The sequence below is a fragment of the Carcharodon carcharias genome, chromosome 11, assembly GCF_017639515.1.
Source record: "Carcharodon carcharias isolate sCarCar2 chromosome 11, sCarCar2.pri, whole genome shotgun sequence".
NCBI classification, from domain to species: Eukaryota; Metazoa; Chordata; class Chondrichthyes; order Lamniformes; family Lamnidae; genus Carcharodon; species Carcharodon carcharias.
The window spans coordinates 62,336,489-62,358,385 of record NC_054477.1 but is presented as its reverse complement, the minus strand read 5'-3'; the positions used below and the strand labels follow the sequence as shown (position 1 = coordinate 62,358,385).

Below are 21,897 nucleotides of genomic sequence, written 5' to 3'. Positions count from 1 at the left end.
GATATTACATTCAATTCCCTCATCTAAATCATTAATATGTGTTGTGAAAATCTTTGGATCCAACACTGATCCCTGCGGTACCCCACTAGTCGTTGCTTGCCATTTGGAAAAATACCCATTTATTCCTACTTTTTGTTTCCTGTCTGCCAACCAGTTTTCTATCCATCTCAATACACTACCCCCAATTCCATACGCTTTCATTTTACACGCCAATCTCTTATGTGGGACTTTGTCGAAAACCTTCTGAAAATCCAAATAAACCACGTCTAATAGTTACATCCTCGAAAAATTCCAGTAGATTTGTCAAGCATGATTTCCCTTTCATAAATCCATGCTGACTCTGTCCGATTCTGTCACAGTTTTCCACATGCTCAGCTATTAAATCTTAGACCATAAGACACAGAAGCAGAAATTAGGCCATTCGGCCCATCGAGTCTGCTCCTCCATTCAATCGTGGCTGATAAGTTTCTCAACCCCATTTTCCCGCCTTCTCCCCGTAACCTTTGATCCTCTTACCAATCAAGAACCTATCTATCTCGGTCTTAAATACACTCAATGACCTGGCCTCCACAGCCTTCTGTGGCAATGAATTCCATAGATTCACCACTCTCTGGCTAAAGAAGTTGCACCTCATCTCTGTTCTAAAAGGTCTTCCCTTTACTCTGAGACTGTGCCCTTGGGTCCTAGTCTCTCCTACTAATGGAAATATCTTCCCCACATCCACTTTATCCAGGCCTTTCAGTATTCTGTAAGTTTCAATCAGATCCCCCCTCATCCTTCTAAACTCCATTGAGTATAGACCGAGATTCCTCAAACGTTCCTCATATGTTAAGCTTTTCATTCCTGGGATCGTTCTTGTGAACCTCCTCTGGACCCTCTCCAGGGCCAGAACATCCTTCCTGATATACGGGGTCCAAAATTGCTCTCGATATTCTAAATGTGGTCTGACCAGAGCCTTTTAAAGCCTCAGCAGCACATCCCTGCTTTTATATTCTAGTCCTCTCAAAATAAATGCCAACATTGCATTTGCCTTCCTAACTACCGACTCAACCTGTAAGTTAACCTTAACAGAATCCTAGACTAGGACTCCCAAGTCCCTTTGCACTCCAGATTTCTGAATTCTCTCCCCATTTAGAAAATAGTCTATGCCTCTATTCTTCCTACCGAAGTGCATGACCTCACACTTCCCCACATTGTATTCCATCTGCCACTTTGCCCGTTCTCCTAACCTGTCCAACTCCTTCTGCAGCCTCCCCGCCTCCTCAATACTACCTGTCCCTCCAGTTGTATTTGTATCATCTGCAAACTTAGCCAGGATGCCCTCAGTTCCTTCATTTGGATCACTAATGTATAAAGTGAAAAGTTGTCCTCCCAACACTGGCCCCTGCGGAACTCCACTAGTCACCGGCTGCCATCCTGAGAAGGACCCCTTTATCCCCACTCTCTGCCTCCTGCCAGACAGCCAATCTTCTATCCATGCTAGTACCTTGCCTCTAACACCATGGGCTCTTATCTTACTGAGCAGCCTCCTGTGCGGCACCTTGTCAAAGGCCTTCTGGAAGTCCAAGTAAATAACATCCATTGGCTCTCCTTTATTTAACCAAAAATCTTTTATAATGGATTCTAGAATTTTCCCCACTACTGACGTCAGGATGACTGGTCTATAATTTTGTTTTCTCTCTGCCTCCCTTTTTAAATAGCAGGGTTACATTAGCTACCCTCCAACCTGTAGGAACTGTCCCAGAGTTTGTAGAACCTTGGAAGAGATTCTGCAATGCACCCACTATTTCTAGGGCCACTTCCTTAAGTACTCTGGGATGCAGATTATCAGGCCCCAGGGATTTATCGGCCTTCAATCCCATCAATTTCCCCAACATCATTTCCCTACTAATACTGGTTTCTTTCAGTTCCTCCCTCTCACTAAACCCTGTGTTCCCCAACATTTCTGGTATGTTATTAGAACCAAAGTATGTATTTAGCTGGTCAGCCATTTCTTTGTTCCCCTGTTTCTGACTCTAAGGGACCTACATTTGTCTTCATCAATCTTTTACCCTTCACATACCTATAGAAACTTTTACAGTCAGTTTCTATGTTCCCTGCATGCTTCCTCTCGTACTCTATTTTCCTTTTCTTAATTAATCCATTGATCCTCCTTTGCTGAATTCTGTGGTTGCGTCTTCAGTTGCCTAGGTCCTAAGATCTGGAATTCCCTTCCTAAACCTCTCATCCTCTCTACATTGCTTTCCCCCTTTAAGACAGTCTTTAAAACATGCCTCTTTGACCAAGCTTTTGATCATCTCACCTAATATCTCCTTATGTGGCTCACTGTCATGTTTTGTTTTGTCATACTCATGTGAAGCACCTTGGGAGTTTTATTATTGTTAGGAAATAGATAGTTTAAGTAAAATGTATTTGTATTTGTGGGTATCAGGAATAAGTTATAGCTTTAAGTTTTAACTTCATGTTTAATATATATTTTTCTATTTGTGGGTTAAAAAGGTGAAACCTGAGTTCTCGTTTCATTTTTGAATGGAGACAGCAAGTCTAAGCCTTTGTTTGTGTGCCTACATTCTAATGAGATTTTATGACTCTTGAAAGTAAGTTAAAGCAAACACAAGGCAGAAAAAACTATGCTGTTGCCTAGCACCAGGGATCCAGAGAGAGATTCCTCCACATGCATGCACAGGAACTGAAAGCAGTTTGCTGGCAGTTGATCATTTTGCTTTAAGGTGAAGGGAGTAGTTTAAGTCTCTAGCTGACACACCAGCAGACTGCTGAGGAAAATAAGTCTGAGAATCTTAGATAGGTTGTTCTAAAGTTAAAGTAACAGTGAATATCAAGTGAGTTCTGGATTTCAAGGGTGCTGCAAAGTTGTCAGCAGTCTACTGGGAGAGGGAACCACGGAGAGCAGATTTCTCAAAAGAACTGAAAGGTCCCAAAGCCAAGGAGTGAGACAAAGGAGGGGTCCCAAGAAGACCTTCCAGTCAAAGGAAGGACAGGAACCTGGAAAAGGTTCTGTTGTGTGGAAGTGAAAGTAAAGGACAGAGATAAAAGTTCCAAGCATAAAGGGGGAAGCTGCAGATCCAAGGCTACATTTGGAGGCCTGTAACTCTTTACTATGGGCATGTGAAACAGTGGTTTTCTGTTGGCATAACTGAGTCATTGAGAGAGTGCGTGGAATGAACAAGAACAACAAAGAACAAAGAAAAGTACAGCACAGGAACAGGCCCTTCAGCCCTCCAAGCCTGCGCCAATCATATTGCCCGTCAACTAAAACATTTTGCACTTCCGGGGTCCGTATCCCTCTATTTCTATCCTATTCATGTATTTGTCAAGCTGCCTCTTAAACACATCTATCGTACCTGCTTCCACCACCTCCCTTGGCAGCGAATTCCAGACTCTCTCTACCCTTTGCATAAAAAAACTTGCTCCGCACATCTCCTCTATAGTTTTCTCCTCTCACCTTAAATCTATGTCCCCTAGTAATTGACTCTTCCACCCTGGGAAAAAGCTATCTACTCTGTCCATGCCACTCATAATATTGTAAACTTCTAACAAGTCGCCCCTCAATCTCTGTCGCTCTAGCGAGAACATTCCGAGTTTCTCCAACCTCTCCTCGTAGCTAATAACCTCCAGACCAGGCAGCATCCTGGCAAACCTCCTCTGCACCCTCTCCAATGCCTCCATATCCTTCTGGTAATGTGGCGACCAGAATTGCATGCAATATTCCAAGTGTGGCCTAACCAAGGTTCTATACAGCTGCAGCATGACTTCCCAGCTTTTATACTCAATACTCCTGCTGATGAAGGCAAGCATGCCATATGCCTTCCTGACTACCTTATCCACCTGCGTTGCCACTTTCAGTGACCTGTGGGCCTGTACACCCAGATCCCTCTGCCCGTCAATGCACTTAAGGGTTCTGCCATTTACTGTATAATTCCTGCCTGTATTAGACCTTCCAAAATGCATTACCTTGCATTTGTCCGGATTAAACACCATCTGTCATTTCTCCGCCCAAGTCTCCAATTGATCTGTATCCCGTTGTATCCTTTGACAATCCTCTTCCCTATCTGCAAATCCACCAACCTTAGTGTCGCCAGCAAACTTACTAATTAGCCCAGTTACATTTTCCTGCAAATCATTTACATATACTACAAACAGCAAAGGTCCCAGCACTGATTCCTGTGGAACACCACTAGTCACAGCTCTCCATTCAGAGAAGCACCCATCCACTGCTACCCTCTGTTTTCTATGACCAAGCCAATTCTGTATCCATCTTGCCAGCTCACCTCTGATCCCATGCGACTTTACCTTCTGTACCAGTCTGCCATGAGGGACCTTGTCAAAGGCCTTACTGAAATCCACGTAGATAACATCCACTGCCCTTCCATCGTCGATCATCTTTGTCACTTCCTCAAAAAACTCGATCAAGTTAGTGAGACACGACCGCCCCTTCACAAAACCATGATGCCTCTCACTAATACGCCCATTTGCTTCCAAATGGTAGTAAATCCTGTTACGAAGAATCCTCTCCAATAATTTCCCCACCACTGATGTAAGGCTCATCGGCCTGTAATTTCCTGGACTTTCCCTGCTACCCTTCTTAAACAATGGAACACATTGGCCATTCTCCAGTCCTCTGGGACCTCACCCGTAGCCAGTGAGGATACAAAGATTTCTGTCAAGGCCCCAGCAATCTCCTCCCTTGCCTCCCTCAGTACTCTGGGGTAGATCCTGGAATGTGCATGGTGATCCAGGAGAGCTTGAAACCCTGGAGGGTGGACCCTTGTGGAAGGTGTCTGAGAGAAAGCATTGTTTGAGAGAAGATTCCAAAGCGGGTTCTTTGAAAGTGGAGATTGGAAACCCTCGTGTGAAAGATGGGGCAGAATTTTGCCCTCATCGGGCAGCCTCAACCGGGGCAGTCGGGAAACCAACCGCTGCCCGCGATCGGGGACAGATCACAATTTCATGCTGGTGGGCCAATTAAGGCCCGCCCAGCGTGAAACACGTGCAGCAGCGCTCGGGTGAAGGAGGAGGACAAGCGTGAACTTCATGCATGCGCGCAGGTGCCTCAGAGAGATGAGCAGTTTTGAAAGTAAGAGATAAGAATTTTAAGGTGTTAAAAACATGTCCTCTTATGTGACTCTGTCACATGAGTAGGGACATGTTAGAAATTAGGATGGAATTAAAAAAAAAAATTTAATGACGGATCGAAACCTAATCCAGCCTATGGATGAGGTTTCACAAAAAATGGAACAGCCACCTGGCCTTTTCTCCTGCCCGCGAATTGCAAGGTTGGATAGGCAGCGAAAAGTATAAATCCATTGGATTGTTAATGGCCTTAATAGCCCTTTTAATTGTTGGCAGGCGCGCTGCCAACTCCTGTGCCCACCCGCTGACCAAAATATCGCATGGGTGCGCAATGATGTTGGGACCCTCGTTCAACATCATCGTATGTCATTTTACACTCGAGCGGGTCGGCCGTGTGCCCGCCCACTCAGCAAAAAATCCTGGCCACGGAGTTCAATGAGACCAGTTGGCTCATGGTGTGAAAAGCACCTTGGTGGGGGAAGTTGAGCAGAAATCCATAGCACCTGTTTGGGGTGGCATCTGTCACTTGGTTTCAGAGTATGGTGGTGCCTGACCACAGATTGTCTTTTGGTTTACTTGGGCTGTATACTTACTGTGATCATAAGAGTATAAGATAGAATTTGTAACTTGTGTTATCCTTTTGAGTCTATATATATCTGTAAAGGTATAGTTGTGGGTGAAAGAGTATTGCAATATAGTTAATCTTTTCCTATTTAATAAATTATTTAGTCTTTTGTTAAAAATTCCTCAGCTGACTCCTGTGACTCTGTGTTCAGTAACCATTCTCAACATACCTAAACAAGAAGTAAAAGCTGGAATCTATCAAGCTGGGTTCCATCCTGGGATCATAACATTATTTGCTGCGATCTTCAGCCAGAAGTGCCGAGTGGATGATCTATCTCGGCCTCCTCCGGAGGTCCCCAGTATCATATATGCCAGCCTTCAGCCAATTTAATTCACTCCACGGGATATCAGGAAATGGCTGAAGGCCCTCGATAGTGCAAAGGCTATGGGCCCAGACAATATTCCGGTAATAGTACTGAAGTCTTGTGCTTGCTGCGCCCCTAACCAAGCTGTTCCAGTGCAGCTATAACACTGGCGTCCACCCAGCTATGTGGAAAATTGCCTGGGTATGTTCTGTACACAAGGAGCAAGACAAATCTAACCCAGCCAATTACCACCCCATCAGTCTACTCTCAATCATCAGTAAAGTAATGGAAGGGTCATCAGTGCTATCAACCAGCACTTGCTTAGCAATAACGTGCTCACTGATGCCCAGTTTGGGTTCCGCCAGGGCCACTGAGCTCCTGACCTCAATACAGCCTTGGTTCAAACATAGACAAAAGAGCTGAACTCCCAAGGTGAGGTGAGAGTGACTGTCCTTGACATCAAAGCTCCATTTGACCGACTGTGGCATCAAAGAGCCCTAGCAAAGCTGGATTAAATGGGAATCAGGGAGAAAACTCTCCACTGGTTGGAGTCATATCTAACACAAAGACACAAAGGATGATGGTTGTGGTTGTTGGAGGTCAGTCATCTCAGCTACAGGACATCACTGCAGGTGTTCCTCAGGCTAGTGTCCTAGGCCCAACCATCTTCAGCTGCTTCACCATTGACCTTCCTTCTATCATAAGGTCAGAAGTGGGAATGTTCACTGATGATTGCACAATGTTCAGCATCATTAGTGACTCCCCAGACAATGAAGCAGTCCATGTCCAAATGCGGCAAGACCTGGACAAAATCCAGGCTTGGGCTGACAAGTGACAAGTAACATTCACGCCACATGAGTACCAGACAATGATCATCTACAACAAGAGAGAATCAAACCATTGCCCCTTGATGTTCAATGGCATTACTATCACTGAATCCCCCATTATCAACATCCTAGGGGTTTGCCATTGACTAGAAACTGAACTGGACTAGCCATTTAAACACCATGGCTACGAGAGCAGATCAGAGGCTAGGAATCGTGTGACGAGTAACTCACTTCCTGACTCCCCAAAGCCTGTCCACCATTTAATAAGGCACAAGCCAGGAATGTGATGGAATACTCCCCAGTTGCTTGGATGAGTGCAGCTCCCACAACACTCAAGAAGCTTGACACCGTCTAGGGCACAACATCCACAAACGTTCACTCCCTCCACTGCTGACACGCAGTAGCAGCAGTGTGTACCATCTACAAGATGCGCTGCAAGAACTCACCAAGACTCCTTAGACAGCAACTTCCAAACTCATGACCACTACCACCTAGAAGGACAAAAGGGCAGCAGATAGATGGGAACACCACCACCTGGAAGTTCCCCTCCAAGTTACTCACCATCTTGACTTGGAAATATATCGCTGTTCCTTCTCTGTCGCTGGTTCAAAATCCTGGAACTCCCTTTCTACCAGCTATGTGGATGTACCTACACCACATGGACTGCAGCAGAAGAAGGCAGCTCACCACCACCTTCTCAAGGGCAATTAGGGATGGGCAATAAATGCTGGCCAGCCAGCGAAGCCCACATCCCCTGAATGAATATTTTAAAAATTATGGTAAAGGTTCTTTTTTAAGTTGTTAACTAAATTTTTGGATAAAGCAAATTTTATTAATTCAGAAACAATATTGAATCATATGTGGTAGACTGGATGGTAAGAGTAAGCATAGGCAGAAGGTCAGATGAACACTTTTTCAGTTTTGTAGGGTCCCTGCCAAGGTTGAATAATATTAAGTTGTAATGTTAAAAATGGTGTTGCTGGAGCTTTCCCTCTAAAAGCTTTGGGTAATGACCGGCTTGATGAGCTTCTCCTCATTTTGTTCATGTTAGTATACCACCTTAATGAACCTGGAGCTTCATGGTGATACTAGAGTACAAAGCCTCTTGTTTTTTGGTATGGTCCAAGGAATAGCTGGCTTTCAACGATTATGATGGAGTTTGTCCATTGTGTGATTAATGGATGAAGCCCAAAATTTGATGCAGCTTTTGTCAGCTAATTATTGGAACTGTGGTGGTGAAAAAAACATTCACAGCTCTTCAATTTTAAGGGCCTCCATGGAACTGGCCCTATCCTTGGGAGTAATATAGGTAGGTTGGAGTCAGGTATGGTGAGGCATCCCACACTCCATGTGATACATTATTCTTAACCTTAATGGGTTTACAGGCAATTTTGCCCTAAATATCTTCCTCTGGTGCTTTAATCCTGCTATTACCAACAGTAGCATTAGGGTTTGTAAAGATTAATGTGTTGGACTGTAAAAAGCACCTCTCATAATGGTATAAGAAAACACATGACTAGGAGGGGAGGAGAATGTTAATGGCTTCAGCAGTGTAACACCTATTCATGGATAGCTGTACGTAGTTCAGTTGTATAAAATAAACCATTTGTTGTTTGAACAAACCAATGTCTCAGTAATCATTCGAAAGCTAGACTAACATACAGCACTATCTTTCATTGCAGAACTGCTTTCTGAAGTAATTTTGAAATTATGTCTTTAGCTGTCGGTTGAATCCACATTAAAAGAATGTGCATTGAAATAATAAACTGTAACTTTTTCTTGACAGCGCTACTTTCTTTGATGCTTGGGCAAAGCCTGAACAGACCAGTTACAGAATTTGCTGGACTATGTGAAATGGATATGAGCACTTTAATCATTCAGCCCACCAGGTGTCAAAATAATGGATACTTTGTGCAGGCAAATCCCATAGAAAGTGCAGGTTAAAGCTTCCTTGGTGGTTAACTTTATTTACATTGCTTATTATCTGCTTACTTTAGAACTGTCAACCGTGGCATTCTCTGAATCATATTATGGTGTAAGTAACCCTAGTGGCCCTTTTTTTTTACATTTCCCTATTCCCTCCAAGCAACCTCATTGCTATTGTTCAGCACCTCAGTCATGAGACCCAATTGTGAAGAAAAACTTAAATTGAATTAATCAATATTAACTGCTTCCAACTTCTTCCTGGGGAATCTGTTTCATAGACTTGCCACTAATTCACTGAACTAATGGCAGTGGTGGGAGAAGTGAGGTGGGTGGTTTAACCTCCAAGATCACATGTTTTTGGGCAGGTTAATAATTAAAATAATTAAATTTAATCTCATGACCACATCTGGCTCCAACATGCCCATTAACAGATGTTTTTGGAGCTGCAAGGAACCTAACTCATTGAAGTCATGACTTTAATAAACGCAGGTGGACGGCAGTACTGACTGCTGTAATTAACCCCTCAGGAGATGTTAATGAGGTATTTTTACAAATTTGTCCAAACCACATTTCCCCGGGCGTGGGGAAAGTGATCAGTGAAACAAAGCAAGATTAAGCCACAGCTCAGGTGAGCATTTAATCTTGTGATTGCTCCATCTGAATAAAAGCTCACTTATTACAGCTGGTAACTCAGTTGCCACATTTGGCAAAGAGTTTGAGTGTGGATACAGACTTTTCTAATCTTTGGAAGCTTTCAAACTGATGAGATCAGGATATGATTCATATTAGAAATCTTTGAGAGGGCATCAGAAGAGGAAGACTGTCACTGTTGATGGCAGCGATGATGAGCTGTGATGGGTTTAGCACATTCAGAAGGGAAAGGTGTGCATGAGGTTGGAGAAGACTCTCCATGTCACAGGGTTTACAGACAGAAGTTTAGCTTCCTTAATCTCTCAGAAGAGCAATGTTTCTGCAGGCTGAGATTGCTACACCAGATGGTGACAGACATCTGCAACCTCCTAGAAGAAAACTTGCTGGACTTGATGGACATGCATTACCAATGACTGTGAAGATAATCAATAAGGCTCTCATTTTTGTTTTGTTTGCCTCGTGTTCTTTTCAGGGCTCAAGCAGGGACATCTCAAGAGCCCCATGATTGGCTACACAGAAAGGCAAAATGGTGATGGTTAGATTGTTTGCCACAGCTTGGAGTTTTGTAAACTTCCCTTGTGATGTGATAGGCAGAATGAGTGGCACTGGCATTTGCCTCTTTAGCTGGCTTCTTACAGGCATGCACATGGCAATCTATGGCACTACTACAACAACCAGGAGTTTTTATAAATAGAAAGGAATATTATTCCTTCAATGTGCAGCAGATGTGCAACTACCAGAAGAAGTTCATGTTTGTTTGTACCAAATTCCTTGGAAGCAGTCATGATGCATTCATGCTGGAGCGGTCCAACGTTCCAGACCTTCTATTCTTGAAAGCCAACTTAAGAGTCACTGCGGAGACAAGGGAGACCCCCTTCAAACTTGGCTCATGACACCTGGAATAAACCTACCAATGAGACACAGGAGCATGATAGCGAGAGCCATATGACCATCATGTCTGCTATAAACCAAGCCATCAGAATGTTGAAAATGTGCTTTAAGTGCCTAGATAAATCTGGAGGTGTCCCCTCAGTACTTGTTAGCTAGGGTGTCCAGAATTAAGGTGGTGTGCTGTGTCCCACACAAAAATGTACAGCAACAGGGTTGGAATTTGGAGGAAGACAAAGGGGTTCATTACAACTTTGGATGAGAAGAACAAGGTAAAAGAGGATGATAAAGATGGAGAGTCCACTGCCAGAACATTGCTTCATTGCTTCCAGAAAAAGCCTAATACCCGAAAGGTTCACTAGTGTTGACTCACAAAGCAAAACATAACAAATTAAATGCTGCAATCTGCTCCCACCACCAGGATCAATGTTCTATTCATTTGCACTAAGCAGTCCTTCAACCATTCATGCACCCATTGCACATTCAGCCAGTGGATCCAGTCATGTATTGAGCGTCATCATGAAACAAGTGAAAAGAGAAAATGAAAACAGAAAATGTTGGAATACTCAGCAAGTCAGGGAGCATCTACGGGGAGAGAAACTGGGTTAACATTTCAGGCCCAAGGCCGTTCATCATAACTGGAAAAAGTTAGATATATTGCTGGCTTTATGCAAGTACAAAGGCAGGGATAGGAGGGAGGGAAGAAGGAACAAAAGGAAAGGTTTTGATAGTTGGGAAGCAGGACAGATACTGACCAAAGATGATGGTGCAAGGCAAAAAGGAGATGGTGATGGGACAAACAAAGAAACAAAAGATGGGCCTTAACGAGATACAAATGGCAACAGCAGGATCATTACCAGCAGCTATTCTCTGGAAACATAGAAGCAGTGTTTACAATTTGAGCAGTGATCAAACATTGAATATCATAGTAATATCTCTAATTCTGGGTGGATCAAAAAGGTGAAACATGAAAGATGGAATGTCAACTGGAATCCATGTGGAATAAGTTGAAGCCAGTGAAAGGCCAGTTGGCACTTAGGATGCAATAATGGGCAAGATGTGGAAGTGAAGCTAATCAGTAAATCTTATGTTGCATTATAAAGAAAGGACATTTTAACAACATGTTTTGTCAAGTGTCCCTGTGTATAACCTTGGTGTACGGTTCCTACCACTTGTATGTGGTACATTCTCAGTGACTTCAGCGTTAGAGGCAGGCTGCTCAGATTCTTGTTCTGACTGCTGAGATGCTTTTGACCTATGGGATTTGAAGCCCCTGACTGCTCCACCTGCACTTGTGCAGGGTCAGACTCTGCCATTAAGAGATGCGGCAGTATGTCGATTACTAGCTGAGGGGGTGCACAATGGGCGAGAAATGGGAATGCTTTCAGTGGCATTCCCACTTCCATGTCCCATTTTGCCATTACCCCTCTCCTGTGTCAGAGGCACAAAACTCCTACAATTATGCTGATCAAGCTTGGTGAATAGCAGTGATGTGTTGTAATGTCACATGTAAAGTTCTTGTCATCATGTTTTGGGTAGCAGATAAGTTGACATCCAAAGCCTACATAGCAATGAGTGTTGCCTGCCTGGATTCATTTGAGAACCTTGCTTGAAACTCCATGAAAGTGGTCATTCTCAATTCCCTGCATCACCAATCCATTATCAATCAAGTTGGGCTCCTCCGACCTCTCTGTTGTGGAGAGTGTGTGGGGCACATCTCTCAGTATCTGGTTCAGTTGTTGATGAACCTCTAGCATTCTCCTTCTCTGCTGGCTTCTGAGGTTTGGCATCTCTGTCCGGCTGGGCTAGGACTAGAGGGAATGGGAAGTTTTCTAGCATACCGACTGGAACATTCGGATAATATTTCAAGCAAATGTTATGTTTGTTATACATAGTTGTTCCTGTAGTATGCAATGCCTCACTAAGAACTGTTAAATGAATGCAATATTTGGCACCTATAAAACAAAACTGTTCAGTTGGTCTTGCATCACAGAATCACAACATTTTTACAGCACAGGAGGCCATTAGGCCCACATTGTCTGCACAAGCTCTCCGAATGAGTAATTTACTTAGTGCCATTCTCCTGCCTTCTCCCCATAACCCTGCACATTGTTCCTTTTAAAATAAGAGTCTAATTCCCTTTTGAATACCTTGGGTGAACCTGCCTCCACCAGTCTCAGGCAGTACATTCCAGACCTTAACCACTTGCTGCGTGAAAAAGTTTTTTTCTCATTACTTTTGTTTCTTTTGCAAATGACTTTGATTTTTGCAGTCTTGTTCTTGATCCTTTCACGGATGGGAACAGTTTCTCCCTATCTACTCTGATTTTGAATGCCTCTTCTTCAAGGAGAACAGTCCCAACTTCTCCAATCTATCATCACAACTGAAATTCCTTATCCCTGGAACCATTCTAATGAATCCTTTCTGCACTCTCTCCAATGCCTTTGCATCCTTCCTAAAGTGTGGCACCTAGAACAGGACGCAACACTCCAGCTGAGGCCGATCTAATGTCTTACACAAGTTCAAAATAACCCCCTTGTTCTTGTACTCTATGCCTCTATTAATAAAACCTAGGACACTGCATGCTTTGTTAGCCTGTATCAACCTGTTCTGCCACCTTTAATAACTTACGCACATATATGCCCAGGTCCCTCTGCTCCTGCACCCCTAAATAGTGTTGCACCCTTTATATTGTTGCTCCATGTTCTTCCTACCAAAATGAATCACTTCATGTTTCTCTGCATTGAACTACATTCTCCTTTGTCCGTCCATTCCATCAACTTGTCTATGTCCTTTTGAAGTTCAACACTATCCTTCTTACAATTCACAATGCTTCTAACTTTCATATCATTCACACATTTTGAAATTATTCCCTGTACTACATCATTAATATATATCAGGAAAACCAAGGGTCCCAAAACCGATGCTAGGGAACTCCACAACAAACCTTCCTCCATCCCAAAAAACATCCATTAACCACTGCTCACTGTTTCCCATCACTCAATCAGTTTCATATCCATGCTGCTGCTTTCCCTTTTATCATATGATCTATAACTTTGTTACAAGTCTGTTGTGCAGTACTGAATCAAATGCTTTTTGGAAATCCATGTATACCATATCAACAGCATCATCCTCATCAACCCTTACTGTCACCTCTTTTTAAACAAAAGAATACTCCAAGTTAGTTATGCATGATTTTCCCTTAAGAAATCCATGCTGGCTTTCCTTAATTTACCCACATTTGTCCATGTGACCTATTAATTTTGTATCTCTCAATTATTATTTCCAGAAGTTTCCCCACCACTAAAGTCAAACTGACTGACCTGTAGTCGCTGGGTTTATCTTCACACCCTTTTTTTGAACAAGGGTGTAATGTTTGCAATTCTCCAGTCCCTTGGCACCACCTGGGTTGAACTAAGACTTCGCAATTTTCACTCTTATTTACTTCAGTATCCTTGGATGTATCTCATCTGGTCCTGGTATGTTATCAACTTTAAATTCTGTCAGCCAATCCAAAACCATCTCCTTATCAATTTTAAACCCTTCTAGTGTCTGAAATACTACCTCATTCGTCATGACCTGGGTAGCATCTCTTTCCTTGATAAAGACAGATGCAAAGTATTCATTCAATACCACAGCTATGCCCTCTGCCTATCTGCGTAAATCCCCTTTTTGGTCCTTCATTGACCCTACTCCTCCTTTTACCACCATTTTACCATTTATATGCCTCTAGAATACTTTGGGATTCCCTTTTATGTTGGCTGCCTGTCTCTTTTCATACTTTTTCTTTGCTTGTCTTATTTGCTTTCCATCTCTCCTCTGAGCCTTCTACATTCAGCTTGGTCCTTAATTGTATTTTCTACCTGATGTCTGTCACTAGCATATTTTTTCTTCTTTATCTTAATACCTAGCTTGTGTCATCTAGGGAGTTCTGGATTTGTTTGCCCTACCTTTTCCCTTTCAATGGAATATACCTTGACTTTGCCTGAACTATCCCTTCTTTGAAGGTAGCCCATTGTTCAGTTCATGTTTTTCCTGCCAACCCTTAACTTCAGTTTATTCGGCCCAGATCCATTCTTACCCCTTTGAAGTAACTGGGGGCTTTCCCCCAGTTAATTATTTTTACTCTGGATTGTTTTTGTCCTTTTTCATAGCCAGCCTAAACCTTATATTACAATGATCATTGTCCCCTAAATGTTCTCCTACTGACACTTGATCCACTTGGCCCACCTCGTTCCCAAGAACCAGTGCCTCCTTTCTCATTGGACTGGAAACATATTGCTGTATAAAATTTTCCTGAACACATTCAGGAACCTTTGCTCCTCTGCACCCTTTGCACTACTACTATCCCAATATATATTTGGGTAATTAAAGTCCCCCATTATAACTACTCTATCATTCTTGCACCTCTCTGTAATTTCCTTGCAAATTTGTTCCTCTACATCCTTCCCACTATTTGGTGGCCTATAGGCTACACCAAGCAATATGATCACCCTTTTTTTGTCCCTTAGCTCTAGCCAAATAGATTCTGTCCTTGACCCCTCTGGGATATCCTCTCTCTCCGGCAATGTTCTCCTGAATGCTATCTCCTTCTTCCCCTTTCTTTCCTTTCCTATCTTTCCTGAACACCTTGTGTCCAGGAAGATAAAAGCAAAATACTACGGCGGCTGGAAATCTGAAAAAAAAACAGAAAATGATGAAAAAGCTCAGCAGGTCCAATAGCATCTGTGGAGAGAAAGACAGAGTTAACGTTTCAAGTCCATACGAGTCTCCTTCAGATGGGATGCTCTTTGTGTCTTCTACTGTGAAGGCAATACAAAATTAAAGTCCCTGTTGTTTCCTTGTTTCCCATTATTAATTACCCAGTCTCACCCACCAAGTATTATCGATAATTTGCTAGTCAATCTGTATCACTAATGATACCAAGAAGGCTAGGTGTGTCATTAAGAATTTCCTACTCAGTTCCAGATAATCCTGTAAGGCAGGCTCCTAAAACAGTGGTACTGGCTGGACTAGCAGTAGGAAGTTGGTAAGTTGTGTGGTCTTAAATCATTCAACTTCAGCAGTACTTTAGTGTGTTCTATCACTTGTGATGTTATGAATTGCAGTGGACATTGTGTTGAATGTTGATGTGGATATCACAGGCTGATCACAATTTTAAAACTATTACTATTATAATTATACAAAATAGGTAATTTTGTGAGATATGAAAACAATGCGGTACATTGTCATTAGCCAATAGTTATCGCATGTAAGTTTTTCTGTCAACTGTTTTTCCTTTGTAATTGTGGCCCTGATATTGACATGGGTGGGTTTTCTGGTGCATGAATGGAGTTTTGGGTGGGAAACCTGAAAGTTCAGATTGTCCCAAATGCTGTAGAGTTTTAGATGTGAAGTTTTAATTGTATATATGCATATTTCTGTTGGCAGGGTCTCCAACTGCAAGTCAGCCTGATTGACAGGCTTGACTTGTGGTTAGGTGGGGAGCACTCTGGAGGAGGTTGCAGACCATCAGGAACCTGGAGCTGCTAGTGGGAGTGGGGAGGGAGGGATCTGATCTCTGACCTTGGGTGGTTGAATCCTTGATCAGGGCCAGTGGTGGTGGTTCCAATTTCTAACCAGGTTTGAGGTTAGGGGAGTGGTTGGGTCTGATGGCAGTTATGGGGAGTCTGATTCCAGGGAATTGGATGAGCTTGGTCAAGAAGGAAGTAATCCTGTGGGTGGTGGGGGGAGGTTCCCTGAGTCAGGAGTGTGCTCTTTCGCACATGCACAGAGGTGCCTCAGGGAGATTACTTCCACTTATGAAACATTGATTAAAGATAAACAAAAACCTCATGTGAAACTGTCACATGAGCTGGGACATGTCCATTAATTTTATTAAAACTTTTAAAACACTTTAAAACCATGCATGAAACCTCATCCCTTCTGTGGATGAGGTTCCATGAAAAATACAAAGGCCGCCTGGGCTCTTTGCATGCCCGCCAAACTTAAGGTTGGATGGGCAGCTCAGTTTATCAGAAAATCTCTAAAAATGAAAAAAGCCTAAAAATTGAAAATGTAAATCCTAATGAAGGGAACGGTTTTGAAGCACTTCCGGGTGTGTGTCACGCTGGGTGGGCCTTAATTGGCCCACACATGTAAAATGGGGGCGTGGACCCGATGGGGGGTGCCGATTGGGCCCGCACTCGCCCCCACACAACTCCTCCTGATGGGGGGATAATTCTACCCATGAACTCTCTGATTTGGGGTAATAAATATAGTACAAATTGACATTAAATGATCTTAAGGACTTTGGTTTGTGAAAATTAATTAATTTAATTTAATTTTTTAAATAGCAAAATAAATACAAAAGAATGGGAGAAGAAAAAGTTTGATCAGGCGATTGGGTGAGTATTTCGCTGATGTATACTCATGGGAAAGAAGGTTAACATACCAAATGATAAATTGTTGCATGCATAATTACAAAACATTCTTCTGTTTAAAAATTATTTGAAAACATTCGTTGAGGCGAATGTTAAATACTTCAAACAATTGTACTTTATGACTGGCAAATTTAAACTTTACATAGAAGTTCAAGATGAATTTAATATCAAGAATGAAGCAGCCTGCTAGTGTGTTGAGTTAATATACAACTAACATGCTGCATAATGAACTTGTAAGACCGGATTTTAACAAAGGGAAGATTCCATAGTTCTTGAGCGTAGATGTTATCCAGGGCTGAACTAAACTGCAGTAGGGCTTTTCTTCTGAGAGAAAAAGAATCAAATGGAAAATTGCATCTTTTCTAGTTAATTAGTGCTACTGGTAGATTTGTTTGCAAATCAGGCAATTTGCAACCAGGCATTGTCAGTACCATTCTGTAATGGGTACACAGTTTAGAATGCACATTTGGGCATGGTTGGTCACCCAGTGAGAAAAATGATGAAAACGTATAAATTTCCCATTTAACAAAAACATAGGAGAAATCAGCCTGTGTAGGCATTAGCCTCGGATTATTACTTACACAAATATTAGCAAGTTGCTTCATGATCAAAAAGACTATGCCATCTTATTAAAGCCATAAAATTTATGTGTTATTTACCAACTATTGCATATTATTGTCAGGCTTCAAGTGACCTTCATTTTTGTAAGCTGTGAATGTCATTCTGAAATAGACATCATGCTTTGTGGCACAGTAGAGAATTTGGTTATTAGGAACAACCCACTGGCAGTGAAAGTGATCCCATTTGTCAAAATGTATGAACCAAATGGCATTGAAGTTATGTGAGCACCCAAACTAAAGGAACACAAACAAGTACTTTTGGGCAATAGAGAATACAACACAGGCCTTTTGAGCTTCTTGCTATTATATTGGTTATACAGAGTTAGCTGTTAAGCATTCTTCATTTCTTCTCATTTCAACCTGCTGATTCCATATTGGAGCACTGTAGTATAGCTTCAAAACTCTTCCTTTCATTAGGATTTACATTTTCAATCTTTAGGCTTTTTTCATTTTTAGAGATTTTTTTTAAGTCCAAGAACAATCTGCTTGGGAATTCATTTATGCAATTCATTCAGCAAAAGACGTGTCTCCTACTGTCAACAATAGTGTGAAGGAAATTACCTTCCATTGAATATTCTACCTCACATCAAGAAATGCTTTGAGTGCACTGGATACAGCAAAAGCTTTGGCAACATCCCAGCTACGGCACTGAAGACTTGTGATCTAAAAGTAGCTATGTCTCTAGCCAAGATGTTCCAACACTGGCATTTATCCAATAAAATGGAAAGCTGCGCAGGTGTGCCCTGAGCACCAAAAAAAACAGCACAAATCTAATCCAACCAATCTCGTCAGTCTACTCTGAAGTTAAGAAACTGGTAAACAGACCAGGGGTAATTAGAGTTCAAAGGGTAACCTGTGTTTATTTAATAAAGTCAGAGTTGGAAGTTAAAAAACTTCAATAATGGATGACCCAACTCAAAGCTTTTGGTAGGGGCAGGAGGTCCACAATTATTTCAGCAAGGGATTCAAATTTTCATGTAATTCCCAGATCAAAAAATCTAAACAAACCTTTGTAAACAATGGCGTTTCTTGGTGCAAGCAGCAAGTCTGAAAAGAGGACTGGTAACTTCATTAGAGAGAGAAATTATTCATGTGGGTCACAGAATCAAAGGGTTGTTTTGAAGGTAAAAAGTAATTGATTTACATTATTGTTTAGAGGCATCCCAGGTATGCTTTGTTGCTATGCCGATAGGCTATACAGGGGAGGTACCCTTTTGTGTTGTGTTTTTTTCTTTTTTTTCCACAGGAATCAAGCAATTCAGTTTGGGAACAGGCAGAGGAGTGAGAAATCTGCGAGGAGCCGTAAACAGTCTGTCCAAAGGCAGGACAGGGGGCATAGAGCTCATTGGAAACCAGGGGTGTTCCTGATTTTTAAATTAAGCACAAATGCAGTGAAGCCTAAGCTTGAGCTGAAGTCCACAGTCATGAGGTTTTGAAGAAAAGTTGGAGGGCCACTTAGCCAAAAACTAACATACCTTGGAGAACTGCTGGACCACTGTGGACAAATCAAAGTGAATTCTGGACAGCTGTGGAAAATTTGGTTTGGTTCCAAAAAGAGAAGTGAATGAACCCTCGAGATCTCATAACCTAAGAGTTCCCTTATACTGCGTTAGAAAGAAAAGTGGGAACTAAATTTATTTTCTAAGTCTTAACAAACTACGGGGTTAAGTTAGTAGTGCTTGTTTTGTTTAATTTTTTCATATAGAGTGAGATTTTTTTTTTGGTGCAGTTATATCAGTTAATCACTAGGTGCTTGAATTTCTCTTTAAACATTATCGGCTTCTATGGAAATCATTACACATTTCAGTGCTACACTAACCTGATTTGCTTACATTTTGAAATATGCATAAGAATATTCAATTCTTAGATGTTTTCGTAATTTATTGTTCTCTCAATTACAGGTTTTCCTTTGCTATAGTGGGAATTAATATCACTGACCTTTCATATACTCTACTAGTAAGTGGGGCATTGAAAACCCATTTGTATAATGTTGCCCCTGAAGCACCATCACTTTTTCATTTCCACAAAATCTTCTGTGAGTAGTTCCTAGACATAGACTCAAATTTATTTTATTGAACCATTCCTATTGAAATGTAGGGGAGAATTTTCTCCCCGTCAGGTGTGTTGTATGGGGGCGGGCGTGCAACCTATCGGTGCCCCCGATCGGCTGGGTGCCGCCATTTTGGCCTGCCCAGCGTGACACACTCCCTGTGCGGATTGGGGGAGGAGACTGAGTCGGGGAGTACGCTCTTTTGCGCATTTGTGCGAAAGAGTGCAGAAATCTCCCTGACGCACAGAGGTACCTCAGGGAGATTAGTTTCACATATGAAACATTGAATAAAGGGAGAAAAAAATTTTAAGGACGTGTCCCCTCATGTGAAACTGTCACATGAGCTGGGACATGTCCATTAATGTTAATAAAATTATTTTTAAAAACGTTCATGAGATCTCGTCCCACCTGTGGATGAGGTTCCGTGAAAAATGCAAAGGCCATCTGGGCTCTTTGCCTGCCCGTCAACCTTAAGGTTGGATGGGCAGCTCAGGTCAATAATTTAATTGATTGTTAAATGGCCTTAATAGGCCTTTGATAATTTGACACTGTGCGCCTGCTGAACTGAAAATCTGAATGACACACAGTGACTTCAGGACGCATGCCTGACGTCACTGCACATCATTTTACACGTCGACATGTGGGTCCCACCCCCGCATGCCAATGGGAAAATTCTGCCCATGGTTCTTTCTGACATAGATGCCTTAATGTGCATAATGTTATCTGAAAGTTTGGGCATAAAAATTTTGTAACTATGTGAGTGACATTTTGCAGTTCACTTGTTATTTAGAGCTCAGTTCTGGATATGCACAGCCTGGGAGCCTGTGACTGTTTATAGAAATTCAAATGTAGCATTAGCTATCACTTGCAAAATGCACTAAGAGGATGGAAAATTCTTTCATTTTTGGGATCTAAGTAATTGAACAAATTAAATTGTATTATAATTAAAATTGTTTATTGATCTTCATGCATTTTCCTGCAAAGTGCAGAAATTTTAATGTTTTTCCTGTGTTCTATACAGGCTACTTGATGCACCAATTCCACAAATTCTGGATTGAAGAGGATCCTCTTGACATAATGGAATTTAATCGTGTTCGAGAAAAGTTTCACAAACAGATTATAAAGCAACTTCGGAACCCAGATATGACTCTGTGCCCCCGTTTTGCAGCCTCAGAAAATCTAATGAATCTATAAATCTTCATTTTGCCATAAGTCACATCACTGCCTCACCTCTGTACTTGTGTGTGAACTGATTTTAAGAAACTGAAGTTAAATCACAGCCTTGATCACAACCAGCATATTTGATGACCATGGTGACTGTATGCATGCTTTGTTTTAAATATAATAGTTCTCTATTTGGAGCAGTAAAAAGAACTATACATGCTGTACATTCACATGAACACTGGAGGTATTCTCCATAAACAGTTGCTCATATTGCGGCAGTATGGAGTGTTACATTCTAATTAATGGAAGAGTCTTCTCTATTTTTTTATTGTTTCCATACATCAGCACTGATAAGTGGTACTTTTGTTGTGCTTTGTAATGCTGTGGTCTGTAGTCTGTAATGTCCTTGGGTTTAAAAGTTTTATCATGATCTTAACAAAATTACAGGCATTAATTACTTTAGAAGAATGTATTTTGATCAAAAGAATAGTGCATTTTCATAACCATACACACACATGCCATTTTATGGGATTAAACTATATATTTGGTAATTTTAACAGCCCATTAAATATGGATGACTAAATGTACTATATGATTGTACTTTGGGTTTAACTGTAGATTAAGTAGAGAAAATATCTTCTATTTTGTCAGATTTGTTTTGAAAGTTCCATGACAAATTGTCTGTCTGTCATATGTCCAGAGAATTATCTCTTTGTGACATATGTATTCTATAGTTTTGCACTGATTAACATTATTAATCAGATGTATTAATATTTAGAATAAAAATTATTTGGCATACAAGTGTGCAGTTGAGTGCACACATTTGACACTTGAAGTACTTTCTGGGGCTGATAAACAGAAAACTTTGTGATTTATCACACCAGTGCCATATTTAAAGTACAAATCTGATATCTACTTGCAGAATGGATAAAAGGTACATTTTTTAGCATTGTTATTCCTTATTGTAACGTACACACACAAACATAGATATACGTCGTTGTTTAAAAAGCAATAGTTGGAGGACATGTAGTTAACACATTGGGAAGTTCCTTAAAGGGGCATCAGCTACATAGAAACGTTTATTTCTAAAAACATGATATAAAATTATACAGTACATCATATTCAAATGCATCTTCATCTCATTTGTGAAAACTATATTAAAAGTGATGCATGGCTTTTCTTCTTCCCCACCAAACAACTCCTTTATTAATTAATTGCCATGAACTTGCCTGCAGCTTTGTTTTTAAGCAGCCTGTGGACACTTAATTTTGCCCACATATCTTCAATTGTCATAATACTGAATATCAGATTCTGAACGGAATACTAGTG

At 41.4% G+C, this 21,897-nt stretch overlaps 1 protein-coding gene across 2 annotated transcripts in view; it reads left to right on the top strand.

Annotated features, from left to right (window-relative positions):
• The window catches only part of elmod1 (ELMO/CED-12 domain containing 1), a 60,089-nt gene extending 39,280 nt beyond the window's left edge, over positions 1-20,809 (top strand). The window contains exons 9-11 of one of the 2 annotated variants that reach the window (XM_041199856.1): positions 16,648-16,698; positions 19,256-19,389; positions 20,426-20,809. In XM_041199856.1, the coding sequence (XP_041055790.1) occupies positions 16,648-16,698; positions 19,256-19,389; positions 20,426-20,598 (358 nt within the window). In that variant the 3' untranslated portion in view covers positions 20,599-20,809. The remainder of the gene's footprint in view (positions 1-16,647; positions 16,699-19,255; positions 19,390-20,425) is intronic. The other variant, XM_041199857.1, reaches the window with a different exon arrangement.
• Positions 20,810-21,897: the final 1,088 nt, after the last annotated feature.